The sequence below is a fragment of the Lissotriton vulgaris genome, chromosome 12 (genome assembly GCF_964263255.1).
Source record: "Lissotriton vulgaris chromosome 12, aLisVul1.2, whole genome shotgun sequence".
Lineage (NCBI taxonomy): Eukaryota > Metazoa > Chordata > Amphibia > Caudata > Salamandridae > Lissotriton > Lissotriton vulgaris.
Genome location: NC_141700.1, coordinates 766382446 through 766401887, shown reverse-complemented (window position 1 = coordinate 766401887; position 19442 = coordinate 766382446). Strand labels below are relative to the sequence as shown.

The following is a 19442-nucleotide window of genomic DNA, read 5'->3' as shown; positions in this document are numbered from 1 at the left end:
CCTACTGTGAGGGACGTTTGTGAACTCTCCCTGTCTTGAATGGATTTGGTTAAGTCTGTAAACTTCGGCTTAGGATGTATAACCAGCTTAAAATTCAGCGTTCTTTCCCATTTCTTTCCTAGTTAAAAGTAATTTTAAGATGGCCGCCTTCGTGGTTGCCAAGCTCATCTGAAACCTGGATGTCCTTATCTCTTTCTATTAATCGTCCTCTCTCACTTGTCCTTTCTTGTTCCTGCCCTTTTGGAGATAATGCCTTAATAAGGAGCCATCCTCCACTCAGGATGGCCAGGGCCCAAGCCAGCAGAAGTTGACAGTGAGGAGGAGAGTGAAGTGTCTGCTCAGTGCCTGCCTTTGCTTGTGACCCAATGTTGCTTTAGATCTGGACCTCAGCGGCGGCCAACATTTTAAGGTCAGGCAGGCCGGGCCCTGACTCCCCAGTCTTCTTCTTTGCTCGGATCGATATTGCTTTAACCCTACCTTTAGCGCTCCTGGAATAATCCCTCCCAGCAGCAAGGGGCCGAGGTGGGTCCGCGAGGGAGTGTAGCGGGTGCTACGCGTCTGCCTATCGTGAAATAACAATCCCAGGGTACTCTGTGTCGCTGTCCCATCTGAGCAGCAGTGATCCCTGGTAGTTCGACGGTATTCAGCGGTCCGGTGATAAGCTGTTTAGTCTCCGTTTTTCAGGCTCCACTCACCCGCGCTCCGTACCTCACCTGATATAAGGATAGGCGTAGTCTGTGGGGGTCGGAGTAGCGCTCACGCCCATGCAGGGTCCGGTCCCACGTCGTTTTGCCTCTGTTTCACGGGCTCGGCCCTCCGCTCACCAACCCTCCTCCGATGCTCTCAGTCTATGGAGGGGATAAGGCACAGACCATTGGGGGCCCTGATATCGATATCCTGTGGGCGGTGCGGGCAGAGGATCCTGAGCCTCACCTCTGTCCTGTGTTCTCAGCTTCAATGCGAGGACACGAAAGAAAGAGCTGAAACAATTTACTGCCTAGTAACCAGCTAGGGTCTATCTTCCCACTACAAAACAATTCTGCGCAGTGTCTTTTAGAGATCTAGAGTCAGAACGCTCAATAAACTCATCGTTATTCCCCATTTAAGATAAATAAAAATGGAAATTCTTTTCAACTATAGTTCCCAAAGGGTCTACAATACAGCAACCTGTTTTATGAATTTGGAACAGTATTATGCAAGATCTAGGAATTATTTGAGCTGCTCCTTATCACTAGGAACCAGTGCCATCTTTACTGCCTTGATTAAATCATGTGTGTGTTTTATTCCCTCCAGGATGCGGACAAGATAATCTATCCCAAACCCAATCAAATTTGACATGATTCTTTCTTTACCGTAAGCTCCTGCACCTCCTAAACTCTTCAAACATTCCTAAAGTTCCTCCTCCCCCTCACCATGAACGAGAACATTGATATAAACACATACACTATGAGAAGGCCTTTCAAAATATGCCGTATAATACTTTGGAATGTAGCAGCTGCTGATGTGAACCAAGAAGGCATTCAACAATACCTATATCCCCCCTGAGATGTAACAAAGAAAGTGGAGATGAAGCTGATTTTTGCTAAATAGGTATTATTGTAGCAGTACAGAGGGCATTGCTTAACTAAGATTTTCCTAGAATGTAGAAAATTGGACTCTCACCGTGTAATTAGAAACCGGTGAGTGTGCAAACCCCTTACAGCAGGCATGTGGATCAGAGTTGTGCACAGGATTTGTGATGCTCCTCCCTTTCTGAGGTGAAATGATGCTGCAGCAGAATGACTTCTTGACCAACAAAAACAATCATTGATTCCTATAGTGAATTTAAAGCGTCTTATAAACATTCGAAAGATATTAATAAAGTTAGGCAGGCAAAATAAGAGGTACAATTATTGTGACATTGGCCTCCTGAAGAACAAACCCCCCCTGGAGGGAAACTATGAATAACATTAGGATTTGGGTGGTAATAAAAAATGAATTGGTTTGTGGAGGAATTGCTAATCCCCTCCTTTGGAGGATTCTTCTCTAGTGAAGAATCCACAAGTACAGTTACCACTGCCATAGGGAGGTAATTCTACCGACCCATTCAGGTTTAGCATTTAATCAACAATTAGGAGGATTTTTGGCTACCATCCATATCTAAATCCGGCCCTAAATGTATGTAATGAAAAAGCCCACGAATGGCACAATTTCATTTCAAGAAAAATATAACATAAAGAAAATGTAATCCGCAAACCTGTTACACAGGGGGAGGTGTGAGTTCTCCATCCCACAGAGCCAAATCCCAAGAGGTTTTCTTAAAGATACCTCCTGATCTCCCAAGTGACCTTGGGTATGAACCGGCTATGCCACCCGCCGCAGGCCCATCTAGGGATCCAATGAACACTATCAGGTCCACCATGATATCACCCTCTCAAAGGTAGCAATGCTGAAGTAAATATTTGGAACTGCAGTTAAGGCCCCTATAGGACTGTAGGATTATGTGAAAGCTCTAGTCCTCACTCACTGTCACCTGATTGCGAGGACACCCGTGGGTCTTGGGCTTTCACTCTTCTTTATATATTTCTGTTCATGAGTTTGTATTTTGTTGGTTGGAGGAAGGCAGTGTTGTAGCCAGATGCTGCCACAATATCACAGAAGCCTTTATGAAGATGGGAGAGGGGTCGAAAGAACAACTGGAAGAAAGCAAATTGGAAGGAGGTGGGAGGGCACTAGAAAGAGATAGAAGGGCATTAAATGGTATTAGAAAGAACTTGGGTAGAGTAGAGGGCAGCAGAGTTAGCACAACACTACAATTGGTATAGAGATGGAAACAGAAGTTTATGAGGGCACTACTATATCTTTATAGCCCTCCACAGAGGGTTATACTGTCCATTAAAAGCCATGAAACCGCATTAAAGGTCCGTGCTGAAGGAGAGGGCCTTTAAAAAGGGAGCAGGTTTTCAATGGCCGGTATAGCCCAACTACGGTGGGCATTGAAGTTATTAGAACATTCCGCCCCAGGAGAAGAGAATGTTCTAACTAAACAAAACAAAGGCCTCTCGGAGCTGTAAGGATGACTCGTACACATGGAAGTGATCGAAGGTTTATTGGAGAGCCAGCAAATGGTAACCAACACCTCTGGTATCTCCTTCCAACTGTCACCACCCACTCTCACACAATCTAACATTCCAGAACTTGTGGTATTAGGTTACCAAGAGACAGGCAACTTAGATACCACATCTCCCCTTCTTAATCATAACAACTCCACACTAACAATAAATGAATAGATAATACATAGAGGAGAAATAAGCTACACATAAAAGCTGGTGCTGCTTTAACCAAAGCAGCAGGAGCCCCATGTCCCTTCTTAATAAAAAAATCTTTAAGTGCACCATACATAGTACATGATTCATGCTTAGAACATGAATCCATACCTAACTGCTGCAAACTGATATGCATTTGTATTACACTATCCCATACGTACATATCACCAGGCAATCTTAGACCTATGGAAGTGCACTATTCCATTACAAAATTACTGAACTTCCTAGGTAACAAAACTGTTCTTCCTACACGTGTAGTCATTCATCCACCACTTGACTCACTAGCTTCAGCAATATGAGCATTCTCGATCTCTTCATTCGTAAATCCTGTAGATGCGAACTCCCCTTTATGAGGTTCATCATCAGCAATATCTCACACTTTGGACACACACCCAAAAACATGACCTGGGTCATCATTTAACAAAAATAGAAGACCATGGACAATCTAGAAAAACGTCTTTTTGAGAAAGAACAAGGATGAATTTACTGAATGTCAACCCAACAAACTAGATTAAATGACAATATTCCATGGAACACTGTTTTGTAGTTGCGTGTCCCTGATAATCCCCAATAACATGTGGGATGCAATCTGCAGATCAGGATTTTTGACTTCATTTTACAGTAATAGTCTGCAAGAAGCGCCCCCCCTCCTGGTGACTACTAAGTCACAGAAATCCAATCAGAGTATTATAGTGCCTTCCAATAAGATGCAAATACTCAGTCGCATTGACGGTTGCCACTGGAGAGCAAGAAGTATTGCTAGTGATCCCCCCTTTGCTCCGAGATGACCATCCACTTTGCATATATAGAGCAAGAATACAGAGATAATCAAAAATGATAGCAATGGTAGGCAGATGTGGACGGGCATTCTTTCCCCATTTCCATGGATCTGAGTGGGACGTACTAGCCATTGAAAGACAGCGGACTCTCGCTGGGATCCAACAAACTCAATTGCAGTTCGTGATTCCATAGCTACCAGTTGGACGCGCAGCTTCACATGACTTGCGATTTTACTCCACATTGAAACTGCAATTGCAGATGCACCCTGTGGGCGGTACCTAAAAGCATGAGGACTCATTTGACAGCGTCAGTAAATAGTAATTAGTGGGTAGTGAGCAAAAGTGAACCACATGGACCTCATGGACCTAGCAAACTTGCCAATGAGTGTCCTCATTTTTAAATCACACATGACCACATACACTGTCACAAACACAAAAAGCCAGCTCCGCTGTGATCAGATGTTGCTGCACACCCTTGAAGCATTCGCCAACCAGGGTGGGAACCCGATGATGAAGCATATCACTGACTAGGATGGTGAGTGAGGTTTCTTTAACCTCATGCGCGCTAGCGGAATTCCGCTCGTACGCTGAGATTTTGTAAATCGCATGTTACGTGACGAGCTGGGCTCGTCATCAGCGTGCGAGGACGCTACGCCATGACGAGCCCAGCTCGTCATCAGCGTGGAAGGGATTAAAAACACAACGCGGGTTCCAGGGCACACTTGCCACTAAGATTCTGACAATCTAATCCTCTAACCTTTTGTCTAGTAGGGAGAATTAATTCTTGTTGTATTTACTGATCGTCTTGGAAGGTGGATAAGTTTCCATTTTCCTTCTCCCCCTCTCTGTTGTTTAGCTATATGCTTAAGTCTTCCCAAGGATTCTTTGGACATTCCCTAGTCCCCTGTGGTTGCTGAAAATACAGACTGTGCCTTGTCTGAGCTAGCACACCCTTGACAATTCCTCCCAAATCTCTCAGTGTCCACATCAATGCCTGGCCACCAATAAGACGACTTCACTCTTCTTTTGAGTTTCACAAACGCAAGAGGTCCCTCATGGTTTAACTCTAGAATTCCTTGTCTCAACCCGTTAGAAGGTATCAGCCTATCACCTCTGAGAATATAACACTCATCACTAAGGAACAATTTATCTTTAATTTACCACAACTTCTTACATTCTTCATGCAACTTGCTCATGTCCGTCCACCCTCAGTGCTAAATTGTTTTACTATCCCTAAGATTTCATCCCCTTCATAACCAGTTTTCAAATCCTCAATCAGTATTGCCACTTTACCTTCCTGACCAGGGCCACCCTATATTTATTCCACTCCTTACTGATATGATCGCACAATATTAAAGGATAACCGCTTAAACAGTCGGATATTGCGTTCTATTCCCCGGGTAAATATTAACATTGTATGTGAAATCTAACAATCTCAAAGTCATCCTCATTATATGTTGTGTGGCCCTCATTATTCCATTAGATATGAGTACTTTCACCAATGGTTTATGGTTGGTACGGAGTTTGAACCTGTGTTAAAAATGGGGGTCTCTAGTTGGCAATGGTTTGCACATTTGTCCAAATAGGGACCCTTGCTTCTCGTCAGGGTAAAGGAGTTATGCCCTTAGACAACTCCTGCTCAACCGCTTGGTAGCTTGGCACGAGCAGACAGGCTTATCTCAGAGGCAGTGTGTAAAGCATTTGTGAAAACATACAGTAACACAGTGAAAGCACTACAAATGGACATCACACCAGTTTAGAAAAATAAGCAAACTTTATCCAAACCAAACAAGAACAAAACAACAAAAATCCAACATAAAGTTATTAAGATATGACTTTTAAAAGGTAAAAACAGTTCTGTCCATAGCGAAATATAGATGTGACACTTTCAACACAAAGTTCCTTGGATGAGTCAAAATCATAAGCAAAAACAGCTGACGGGAAGTTGATGCGTCGGTTCCTTACATGCAGGGAAGGTGATGCGTCAGTTCCTTGCTCCAGGGGAGGTGATGTGTTGGTTCCTTCCTGCCACGCAGGGGAGGGGATGCATTGGTTCATTACTGGAGAGGAGGTGATGCATCTGTTTCTTACTGTGCAAAGAGGTGATGCACTGGTTTCTTACTGCGTCCCTGGTATTGTTGTAGACTTGGCACCACAGTGCGATGTGCCAGGAGTCAGGGAGTCAGGGAAGTGTCGATTCTTGCAGCCGCACACAGGGCCTGCTTCTGAGTCGGACTTTGGTGAGCAGTGCATGAGACTCGGCGTGTGGCGGTTTCTCAAGCCTTAGGCAGGTGCTGCGTTGGTTTCTTTAGCTGCACTGTGGCGATACGTGGAAATTCTTCACGCACAGCGATGTTGCATCGAAAACAGATGCGGATGCATCACACTTACTCAGTTGCTTCAAGTCTTTCAGCTCCCAGCAGCAAGACATTCCTCCAGAGGCCCAACACAGGAACAAGCACCTCTTGGCAGGACAGATCTCCCAGCCAGGGAGTTCAGGGGAGCTGGTGGTGAAGTCTTTGTAACCCTGAGACTTTAGAACAGAAGGCAACCTATACTTCAAGCCCTTGGATATCTTCTTCAAGCAGGATACTCAGCACACAGCAAAGTCTTTCTCCTCTCCTAGGCAGAAACAGCCATTGCAGGCTAACCCCACACAGCACACAGCAAAGGAGCAGTACTTCTCCTTCAGTTTCTCCAGCTCTTCTCATTGGCTGAGGTTCCTTTTGAGTCCAGAAGTTATCTAAAGTTCTGCGGTCTGGGTCCTAATATTTATATTGCATTTCACTTTGTTCTCTTGTTGGAGAGAGGCTATGTGCTCAGTCAAAACTAGTTCTGTCCTCTCTGGCCCATCTTCCCGGCAGGAGGTGGAGACAGCATTGTCCAAGGCAGACCAGGCCTTTTCAGGTGCAGGGAAATCTCCTCCCACTACTCTAAATGCAGCCCATATATTCAGCCCTGCCCTGACTCTTCCAGGAAAGGCAGGACACACCGCAACAACCAAGCCCCAGTCGCTCCACAAACCAGGAGAGGCACACAGGATGGCAAAACAAGAAAATACCCACTTTCTAAAAGTGGTATTTTCAAACACACAATGTAAAAATCATCTTTACTAAAATATGCATTTTTATAATTTGAGTTCAGAGATACCAAACTCTACCTTTCCATCTTGTCCCAGTGGGAAATTACACTTATAAGATGTTATAATTAAATTCCCATTCTATCCTATGGGACAGATAGCTTTTTCATCCTGAAAAAAAATCACTATATTTCAAAATCAGTACATGTCACACACATTAGTACATACCCTACTTTTCACATACACTGCACCCTGTTCACAGGGGTATACCTTGGGCCTACCTTAGGGGTGACTCACATGTAATAAAAGGGAAGGTAAGGGCCTGGCGTGTGGGTGCACAAGCCAGGTCGACATGGCAGTAGAGACTGCACGCAGACCCTGCAAAGGCAGGCTAGAGACCCCTTTTGAAAGGCTGCTTGTGTGGGTGGCACAGACAGTGATGCAGGCCCAGTAGCGGTACAAAAGGGGGTGGTGATGGACGGAGCATCTGAATCAATCAAACACTCACACCCAGTCAAAAGATCTGGGTTTAATCCATCACCGTACTTTAGCCCACTCTGCCACCCCAGTTCAGACATGGCTATATGCAAATCAGTCTGACCCTGTGCCTCATGGGAACAGTCCAGCCCGAACTGCCAAGCCATGTCTTCCCTGGACCGGAAACAAGCTTCCGAGGACCGGTTTCTGGCATTCCAGCCGTCTTCAGCCCGGCTTGCTTGAATCCAGTGGCAAAGTGAGCAAGGGACTCACGTCTGAGCATACCCTGCCACACTTATGGCGGCCAAAGCGGTACAAAAGGGGGTGGTGATGGACGGAGCATCTGAATCAATCAAACACTCACACCCAGTCAAAAGATCTGGGTTTAATCCATCACCGTTCTTTAGCCCACTCTGCCACCCCAGTTCAGACATGGCTATATGCAAATCAGTCTGACCCTGTGCCTCATGGGAACAGTCTAGCCCGAACTGCCAAGCCATGTCTTCCCTGGACCGGAAACAAGCTTCTGAGGACCGGTTTCTGGCATTCCAGCCGTCTTCAGCCCGGCTTGCTTGAATCCAGTGACAAAGTGAGCAAGGGACTCACGTCTGAGCATACCCTGCCACACTTATGGCAGCTAAAGAACGGTGATGGATTAAACCCAGATCTTTTGACTGGGTGTGAGTGTTTGATTGATTCAGATGCTCCGTCCATCACTACCCCCTTTTGTACCGCTTCAGGCCCAGTAGCAGCATTTGAATTACAGGCCCTGGGCATACACAGTGCACCGTACTCGGAACTTAGTAGTAAGTCAAACAAGCCAATCATGGAAACAACAATCCATATGTACAATTTACATAGGGAGCACTTGCACTTTGGCACTGATCAGCAGTGGCAAAGTGCCCAAAACCTCTAGACCAGAAAAAAAATCCAACACACTGCAAAAAGGACAGGAGGTAGAGGCAACAAGACAGGGGAATCTACACCAAGCTGCAACCGCATATGTACTGCCTGAATTTCTCCATGGTCCAAATTGCAGCCAACATTTCCTTCTCAATTAATGAGAGGTTTTCCTCTGCAGAAGACAATTACTGAGAAGTGTATGCTATAGAATTTTCCACCCCTTTGTTTGAAACTTGGCTAAACACTGCCTCTGGGCCCTTCCCACTGGCATCCAGCGTCACTACACTGCTTGCCCCAACATCAAACCCTTGCAAAGAAACTGCAGTACTTATGTCATTCTTTGTTCCCTCACAATCAGCCTGTAATTCATTACTCGAACAGAAATCTTGCCTTACTTTTAGCAATTGTCTTATCCCATGTGTCTTCATGGCAAAGTTCTGCACGAATTTCAAATAAAATTCTGCAAGGACAAGGAAAGACCTTACCTCTTTATTAGAACTCAGGGTCTGAGCCTTACTGACTGCCTCAAAAATAACCTTCTTGGGCGCAATTCCATCTCTCCCTATCGAATGACATAAATATGTCACTGACCCCAGTGCAAACATTTTTTTAATACCACAGTCAATTATTTGTCCGCTAACCTCTCCAAAACCCATCTCAATCTTGCATCGTGCTCATGCCTGTCTCAGACCATCAACAGTATGTCATCTAGGAAATAAGTCACTCCTTCAATGCCCTTAAATGACCTGTACATCAAGCGCTGAAACACTGCAGCCTCTGATGCAAGGTAAAACGGCATATATATGAACCTGTAACATCCAAAAGGAATGACGAATGACATTTTATTTCTGCTAGATGGATGAAGTTGAACCTGGTGATAGGCCGAGGTCAAATCTATTGTCGAAAACCACTTGACGCCTTTGGGCAGTCACAACAGTTCATCAATCCTGGGGAGAGGAAATTTGTTGAATGCAAATTCAGCTCTCTGAGGTCAATGCATAACCTTAATTGGCCATTAGGTTTGCGAGCTACAACTACATTCTGCACTCTCCACAGGTTCCATTATATCCTTACTTTCCAGCGCATCCAATTCCTCCAGAACACCATCCCTCACATTCATCTGTTTCCTTACTTCGTGACAAGCAGGCACTGCTCCTTGTTTCAATAGATTTTGCGAACAAATCCACTTAGTTTACCAACTTTACCCAAAAATACACTCGGAAATTGTGCTTTTAGTTCATCTTGCATGGAAATCACGGGTTCACCCAGTAACATAATATGGTCTCCGCTATTGGACTCAAGGGCAATACCTAGTGCCCCTTGATCAATCCATCTTAATACTGATGGGTCTTTTTCTTCTACCTACAGTTTCTGCTAGGCTGTCATCCCCTTAAATTAAAAGCTGACTTCCCTGTAACTTACCCTGGGGATGATTTCTCCTGTAAAGGTGACTTGATGCATCAATGGGATTTAAACGGTCCCCCAAAGCTGCTGCAAACGTATCTCCTTGCACAGAATGCTGTACATGGTTTATGGTGCAGCAAAATCTGCTAAGATCAGTATGTTCACGCCACCTATGCAGATATTGCACATAGGTTTCTTTCTTGACACCACATTCATATCCGGCACCGCATCTTCAATACTAATGATGCCCTCATCACTCATACGCCCCTTCGCTGGGGCAGCCGTGCGCTATACAAGTCACCATAGCATAGCATAGCATAGATTTATGCTCTCCTTCTAACTCTTGTTTATTGCCCATTACAAATAATATAGCATCCCTGTTCTTTTTCCTGCAGACTTTAGCAAAATGGTCTATAATCCTGCGATATGCACAATTACATTTTATAGCCGGACAATTCTTATCTCTAACAATATGAGCTTTGTTCCCACATCTAAAACATACAGGACGTTTGTCTTCCTTATCAGCTTTACTGTTGCCAGACTTTTTCCCAATCATATTTTTGCCATTGCGTCTTTCCATCTTCTTGTCTTCATCCTTGCTACCTAAAACTGTGCACTCTGACTCCCCTTCTGCACCCTTCTTCAGTGCATCTTTAGTGCACCTTCTTGGCTTTTCCTCTTTTTTTAACAAGTGCAATAATTTAATTGAGTGGAGCATCTCCACGCACCCATATCTTTATTTGTATACCCTCATTCTTAGAAAGCATCACTATTTGGTCTCTTATAAGATCATCGTTCAAAACCTCACATTTGCGAGAAATCGCCAGATTCTTGAGTGAAGCTACAAAGAGCTACATAGTCTTCTCCCAATTCTGCTTTAGTTTGTCACCTTTGGAAAAAGGTATATCTGTCAATAGCTGAACAAACTGCAGGATGGTAGTGGATATCTAAATCTTCAAGAGCCCCCTCAAGTGCACATCTCCACTAGTAGGTCTCTGTTTTTTTCTCCATTTAGCCATAGACTCGTAATCACTCAGGAACCAAACTATGTAGTACTATTTTCTTTTTCCTTGGAGCAGCAAAATCTTCACCATTTTCTTCCTTTAAGGCAGATAAGTAATTAATAAAATATTCCTCCCAGTCTGGCCATTTCATTTTAGGTTCACCAGCTCGAGAAAGAGATCCAAAATTCTGTAAACTTATCTTAAGGAGTTTTTTTTATCATACTAATATGTCTAATTCTCTTACACTCTCAAAACAAGGTGTGTGTATCACCACAGACGCAGCGTCACACTCGATAGCCGGTGACGCCTCTTCAGTGACTTGTACAGCAGTCATTCACTGCCTCAGTCTTCCGACGCTCTCACTGGTATTGTGCCCTCCACAACCAGCACCATGGCATAAGACCGAGCACAGGCATATCCTTTTCAGTGCTTGCGCTCACCTAAATCTTCTGTTCCTGAGCCTTTACCGTGTCGCAGCCTCCTCAATGCCCTGCACAACCGTTGTTTGTCTTGTGCGACTCCCTCAACCTCGAGGAGTCTGAAGAAAATCTGCTGCAACACCCATAGGATAGTGGCAACTCAGATTTGCTTGCTCTTCCCTGTGTATGCGCCGATGGTCCACGTGGATCAGTATCCCAAAATCATCGCCAAATTGTAAGGATAACTTGTGTATATGGAGGTGAGACGGCGGAACATTGGAGAGCAAGCAAATGATAAACGACACCTCTGGTATCTCCTTCCAACTTTCACCAACCGCTCCCACATGATCTAACATTCTAGAACTTGTGGCATGAGGTTATCAAGATACAGGTAACCTAGATACCACAGTGTAGTATTGTGCTTCATGGGTAAGTTGTAAGTCAATGTTAGAATTGTACTAATAATCTAGAGCTGAGCAGAATTTACCCCACCCTCCTCTTGAAGCCCCAGTGACAATGTCCATTAGGAGGAAAGAGTGAAGGCTGCTGGTGCCCTCCTGTACGACCTCTGCTTTTCACTTTCCTCTAAATAAATAATATATTTTCAAGTGCAGGGGATAGAGAAAGGCAGAGGCTGTGTATTAGGACATTGAAATCTTGAGTGCAGTGGGCCCATTCCTGTTTATATAGGCTGCTGCTGCTGTTCCGTTGTCTTCAATGGAGCTCTCAACATTCCAATGTTCTCATAGGAGTTGAGAAAGAGATGGAAGGACTCTAGAAGTGGCTCGAATGAGATTAAATGGCACCAGAAAGAGCTGGACAGAGAAATAGAGAGTAAATTGAATTGGGAGGAAGATGGACTCAAACACTATACAGCACTATCAGGAGATGGGTGTGCCCAAGAGTAGGGAAGAGGGGAGGAGCGGAGACTTGGGCTCTAGATGAGAAGTTACTAAAAGTAATGGATTTGGATGAAAAAGAGCAGTGAAACAGACAGAAAGGAGCATGGATGTTGAATGGAAGGAGGTATAGGGGAATGAGGATAAATGTACGGATATGTAGGGAGACTTTATGGAGTTGGAGCAAGTTGGGAAGGGGATGGGAAGAGGTGTAAAACAATGGGACAGGATTTGCGATGTAATTTGGTTTGCTAGCATGTTGTCTTCTGCTTTCGGATGTCACAATGTCACGATCATCACTATTTTTAGGTCGAGCATTCAAGACCTCTTGTATATACTTAAGTATATACTTATATGTGTATGTACTTTGTAGGCTCTGGAGATCAGCCCTAGGACTTGTCTGCTTCCGCTTAGGGGCTTTGTTTTCTGTTCAACTGCCTCTATTTAACTGTCTTGGTAGGAAATGACCAGTAGAGGTCAGTAAAATATCAGAATTGCTTTCTGCTGAGTGCATTTTTGTTTTTTTATTCCTCTGGCAACTGCCTCTATTTAACTTTCTTGATAGAAAACGACCAGCAGAGGTCAGTAAAATACCAGAATCACTTTAGAATTCTCTAGATTCCAGTCCATAGAAATTGTCTTCCACGAGCAGCCATAGACCATAATATTTTTTTCAAATCCTGTATTTTCAGTGATATGACCATCGAAGGCCCTGATTTCATATTAAAAACAGAGCTTTGAACTATACCACTTCCCTCTGAAAGGCAATATTTCTCTCCATGTGTTCCCATACCTGGCATGTCTCACAGTTTGGTGCTTATTTTCTCTCCATGTCAAAGAACAGTAGATGTTTCAGCACCCAGGCTAATGTACTTAATTGCTAAATACATATAAGGTCCCAAAGGCGAGACTGATTGCATTGCAAATGCTTGTTCCTTTTCTGTTTACAGGATTCCTCAGGGACCTCACTGGGGGCTTCACGGTCTCATTCATTGTCTTTGCGGCATTCACGCTAGCTGGGAGTGGCATTATGATGTGCAGCCCCTCGTTCTTCACAAGAACCCCATTGCCTTGCCAAATGAAGAAGAACAGTGAGTTGCCACATACTGAAGAGGAACCTCCGGCGCCCAGCACTATGATGAGACTTTCATCCATGGACTAATCTCTGGACAGCGAAAAGAACAACGAACTGTATTCTGTGTCCAGTTAGTGATTATCATCTTTGAAAATCACAACATGGCCTTGGTGTGCAATATCAGAAATGGTCTCTCTTTTCCACTTTGGACAAGAGTGGTTTAGAGGGTGTGAGAGTCCCAGGGATTGTTTATCCATCTTTTCCATTTTCAGGTGTGCTAAAATGTAGGAAGCATAGACACTTGCTCTTGCTATAACATGTATGATGACTAACATACAGAGCTCAAGACCCCTTTAAAATATTATCATGACAGTCATCTTCAACCAGAGCTTTGTACTGGTGATGAGACGGGAGCAGCACCAGCCAAGATTTCTATCCCCTTCTAAGGGAGACTTGTTAACAGGGGACATGAGCCTAGGTGGCCATCGCCTTACTGCCATGGTGTATCATGATCACTGTGGAAGAGTGCATCTTCAACACAATCAAACCACTGAGCAACCATAGAATGCTAGGAGCTGCCACATAGATAGTGTTCAGTCTCAGTGTATTGTGATTAAAAGACAAACACATGGCATTCAGGGCATGCTGAGGACTGAAATTAGCAGAATCTTCCACCAATGTTCTTTGAGTGGAATAATGGCAGTGCCTCGTCTGAAATTGTGTGGGATGCAGTTAAGGCTAGTTTCAGAGGTGAAACTATGAGTTATACCCTTAAGAGGAAGAAACAGCAGTCTAAATTAATTAGGATACTTTCTGACACTTTGACCTAACTCGAAAGAGAACTAACAACCATAATATTAGATTATGAAAAGATACTAACACTAACATTTCTTCCTAAATTGAAAAAAATCACAAACTTACACAAAAGTGTAAGCTTACCTTTGTGAACCAGACACCCTGTGTTTAGAGGATTTACATCTAGGCTACTGCACATGCAGGTGATGTGGCAATAATGTCCATGAATCCAGAAACCGTGATGCGTGAAATTGAGTTGGACGCTTCTCTTTTTGGGAGAGTTTCTAGCTATCTCATAAATGGCATGGGAGACACAGATAGTTTCCAATAATAACTATCATTTTACAGACAATAGAAAGACCCACTGTGGCACATACCATGGAGATAAAATTACTGCTTCAGCAGGACAGACCGTCCCACTAAATTACAATTTTATATTAAGAAAGTTGACAACTGATTTGAAACAGGTGAACAAACTACTTGTTACAATCATTGGGCACTGTAATATAATAAAGATTGCACTACCCAAAATACTGTTTTTGTTTAGGGAGATAGAATTAGAAATAGGCCTAAAGGGTCTGATTACGAGATTGGCGGTGCGGGAGTGGAACGCCACGCCGGCCGCCCGCTCTCACACGCCAAAACAATTGTGCACTGCCAGCCAGATTACGAGTTTCCTTGTGTCTGGTGGGCTTTTTTTTGGTCTTATGGCAGTGCCTCTGAAAATGGGCACCACAATGGGAACGCCAAAAACAGTTCCTGCACAACATCAACTTAAAGTCCATGACATGCAGGAACTGGGGTGCATGCACACAGGGGAGCACATGTTGTGCCCCCCTGCATACATCCCCATGCATATGTTCAAAAGGGACTCCTTTGTTTCAGGACTGACAGCCTTTTCATGGAGTAAAGACCTCCATAGCACCGCTGGTGGTCCTGAAACTCGTAATATGCATGCCGGTGCCGCAGCTGCACTACCACCAGCATATTTCTAAGCCACTGACCACCTCACGCCATCAGGGAATGGCAGTCCCCTGGCAGTTGCGGCGGTGCAGTGTGTATTCCATCTGTCTGGATAGCTAGTGTTATCATTTATAGAAGTTTGTATGAATTATCTACGAATTCTGTAAGGTTTGAACGTATTTATCTGCCTTTGTAATATTCCTCCGAAAATACTAAAACAATAAAAAAGGTATTGAACCTCTGCTGAGAAGTGCTGGAATTTTCCCTTTGATATTAATGAAGTGCATGTACTCTGTATCTGCTAATTTAACGCGCTGCTGGTTTGGTGTAGGAGCAAAGGACTCATGGGTGGGACTGGAGAGTGGGGAACTCAAGTGCATCTGGAATCTTCTGTGATTTGTGAATAAGCCCCCGAATTGTGAGTTGTTGTAGGTCCCATTCTTGAAAGACTTTCAATATGAGGGGGAGGCGCCCAAACCCCCAATGTTCAAGGTGTGGCGCTACTGAAATAGATGTGATTCATTATGTCTATTTAAATACGTTATTTCGGCCATAGGCCGTAAAGGTTTCACACTAAAACAAGATTCGTTATGTCCACTAGACTGTCCAGTGATGGCCAGACCTCCAGCTAGCCAATCCATGCTACTGCCTCCAGACTGGGTGGCTAAGCTTGGGAAAGTCTGCAGAGAGAACACTAAAGCAATGGGACTCACTAAAGTCTTACTTTCCTACAAACTTTGATGAGAATTCTGAAGGCAATAAGAAAAAGAGAAAATCTGGTGATGGAGTCTACGACTTGTAAAACAGTTCAGAAAACCAATGACAAAACGTTATTTCTTGTTTTTTCAGGCTGTGCTTCCAACTTTTGATTGGTTCAATGCATTACTTCAAAGTGAAGCCCCAATGATACATGTTCTCCACTCTTCAGCAATGCATCTTTTCCAAACTTTGATGGCCAACTTTATAAAACCTCAAGTTATGGCTATAGCTTCAGATTTTCTACAAATTGACATTGAAAATCCAGGCAATTACTTGCCACTAAATGAAATTTACATTGGCCTCATGACCAATCAGGAGGCCAGGAAAGAGGATCTTCTGGGTTCAGCAGCATACAACACATTTCTGAAGAAAGCAAAGAATGTTCACATAAATGCTGTAAAATATATGATAAAGTCAATGCCTGCATTGAAGGATGACATCCTCATGTCTCTCACATTCTTGAACCCTGATACCAGACTACAAGCTACATTGGAACAAATTGAAATTCTAATATCGCGATTTCCAGAAGTGATTGAAGCAGAAGAGTTAGAAAGTCTTCATCAAAAATTTCGGCAATATCATTGCAAGGCAAACAGCGATATACCGGAATGTGAAAGAATTGATGAGGTTTGGGAGAGTCTTTCCAAATTAAACAATGATGTTACTTAGCTACCTTTATCTCCAAGCCTTGTAAAACTGGCAAAGTTTATTTTACTATTACTGCATAGCAATGCCTATTGTGAAGGAATATTTAGTACAGTTAGGAAAATCTGTTCGGATTAAAGGCACAACCTAGGCAAGGACACCAAAGGGGGTCATGCATTGACCTCTGTTTACGCTGAACTGACAGGAACAAGAAACACCTTAGTTGGAATCCTAGTCTCAAAACTGAATGTCTTCAAGTCACAAAAAACTGCCAGTTATCAGTGTCAGCCACCAAAACCTCTTTTGCAGGCAGCAAAAAAAAGCCATATGCACAGGCCTCGCTAGTAGATCTTAGAGCCCGATTAAAATAGTTCCTGTCTAAGGAAATGTATATTGCGTCAGAAGTTGTCCCCGCGATATGATACACTGATGAATGTCACTCTGCTCGGTGCTCTAATTGTTTGAACCACATTATTGCTTGAATGTGTGCATTTCTGAAACCTTAATAAAATGTTATTGCAAACAAATTGTTGCTTTCATGTCCTTTGTTTTAATGACAGAAGAAACAGAGCCAAAAGTTTAGTATGCCTACTCCTTTTATTATATAGATTCCTCTCCATCCCATTTGTTCTTCTACATTTGGGGAGCTTGTCTCCACCCAAGCTGTCCTGTTTTCATCCTGCAGTGGAATTCCCTTTGTTACCCTTGCTACCGGTCTTTCCCCACCCCCACACAAGTACAGTGTCCAATGTCCTGTCTGTGGACTTAAGAGAACCCTGTCCGGCAGGGTCTTAATGTCTCTGGACCATAACATTTTCTTTCAGTTCATATTAACTAAAGCAGAAAACAGTGACATAAATAATACATCTGCTTTGTAAGAACCGTATTGTCTCTGCTGCAATTTATTATACCACTCTCATCTTTACCACCCTCTATCGCTGTTACCAGCTCACCTCCCAAGAGTTCACACAGACTAGAACATTCTGTTACCCCAGATTTTCACAAACGTTTAACTCAAATATATTAGTGCACTGTGCAAACAAGAGTATCTGCTCTAATGTACTCTCTCCATCTCATCTCCATCACCAGCTCTTCTTCCAGGTATAGAGAGTTGTACTTTAGTGCTTAAGACTGTCACAGATATTGTCTCAGATTTCAACAAGAACACAACTAGTGTACTGTGGGCAAAAGCACCTCTTTGTAATGTGATGCCTTCTTCATTAACCCCTTGTATTTGTCACAGTCTTTTCTTCCAGGTGTATTGGCTTATAGTTTCTCTCATTATGTTGACTTGTCATGCATTTATGAAATTAATACATATGACTCTCTTCCTGGAAGTAAGCATGCTACATTCTACTTACAGGTGTATGTATGACCTATTTCTATAAAGCAGAAGTCATTTCTTGAAGATGGTAAAAAACATCTCTCCCAGTTACTCCTGTGACCTATTTCGTGTTACGATTTCGTGTTACGCATTATTCAGGTTATTCACCCACGCATATTTCTTCCTCTTATCGAAGTGGAAATGTTGGCATGTATGCATAATAGTTCACAATCTTATAGAGGTGTGCGAATCACCACAGAAGTACACACGACAGTCCGTAACTTAGAGGTGTGCCTATCACCTGGAGAAGCATCCATTATATTGTATAGGTGTTGGATGTGCCTGTCACCATAGTGAACCAAATTTTCAAGCAAAATTACTATTAAGTTATGATATCAGGATGTGCTTGTCACCTGGATACTAGTATACAAATATATTAGCCTCCAAACTGTATTCCAGGGTGTGTGAATAACTGTGCAGTGCCTGGCCTCAAAATGGCGCAGGCGTCAGCGTGTACCTTATGTCACACTCGATAGCCGGTGACGCCTGTTCAGTGACTTATACAGCAGGCATGCACTGCATCAGCCTTCCGACACTCTCACTGGTCTTGTGCTCTCCACAACCAGCACCATGGGTAAGACCGAGCGCAGGCAGATCCTTTTCAGTGCTTGCGCTCACCTAAATCTTCTGTTCCTGAGCCTTTACCGTGTCGCAGCCTCCTCAATGCCCTGCACAACCATTGTTAGTCTTGTGCGACTCCCTCAACCTCGAAGAGTCTGAATAAAATCTGCTGCAACACCCACAGGATAGTGGCATCTCAGATTTGCTTGCTCTCCCCTGTGTATGCGCCGATGGTCCACGTGGATCAGTATCCCAAAATCATCGCCAAATTGTAAGGATAACTCGTACATATGGAGGTGAGACGGCGGAATATTGGAGAGCAAGCAAATGATAAACGACACCTCTGGTATCTCCTTCCAACTGTCACCAACCACTCCCACATGATCTAACATTCCAGAACTTGTGGCATGAGGTTACCAAGATACAGGTAACCAAGTTACCACAGTGTAGTATTGTGCTTCATGGGTTAGTTGTAAGTCAATGTTAGAATTGTACTAATAATCTAGAACTATAGAATTATATCATGTAGTGAGCATTCTCCTTGGTGGCAGTTCTGCTTGAAGACCATTCGTGTTGGGGCTGGAAATAAATAATCCTGCTTCATCTACTTTGCTGGAGTCGTGTTATTGGGAGATACACCACACAGGAGCCCGAGGGGCTTGAAATCCTCTAGGTTCTAAAGTCTTTTTTTCCACAGCTTTTTCTGTGAATGTTCTAAAGCTAACAGCACATGCAGGGTCAGCGCTGTTAGCTGTTGAACATTCACAGCAGGAGCTGGGAATGGGGGCTGAAGTCAGCCCCTGGTTCTCGCCAGCTTGGCTGAACTGCTTTATGTAGTTCAGCCAAGCCAGGAAGACCCAGGAGCTGAGCAGAATTTACCCCACCCTCCTCCTGAAGCCCCAGTGACAATGTGGAGGAGGAGGAAAGAGTGAAGGCTGCCTGTGTCCTCCTGTACGACCTCTGATTTTCACTGTCCTCTAAATAAATTATA

The 19442-nt window shown here is 43.7% G+C and overlaps 1 protein-coding gene across 1 annotated transcript in view; it reads left to right on the top strand.

Annotated features, from left to right (window-relative positions):
• LOC147678638 (monocarboxylate transporter 13-like) overlaps positions 1–15341 on the top strand; it is a 93135-nt gene extending 77794 nt beyond the window's left edge. The window contains exon 5 of the mRNA XM_086946086.1: positions 13220–15341. Within this exon, the coding sequence (XP_086802212.1) occupies positions 13220–13431 (212 nt within the window). The 3' untranslated portion in view covers positions 13432–15341. The remainder of the gene's footprint in view (positions 1–13219) is intronic.
• The last annotated feature ends 4101 nt before the right edge of the window (positions 15342–19442 follow it).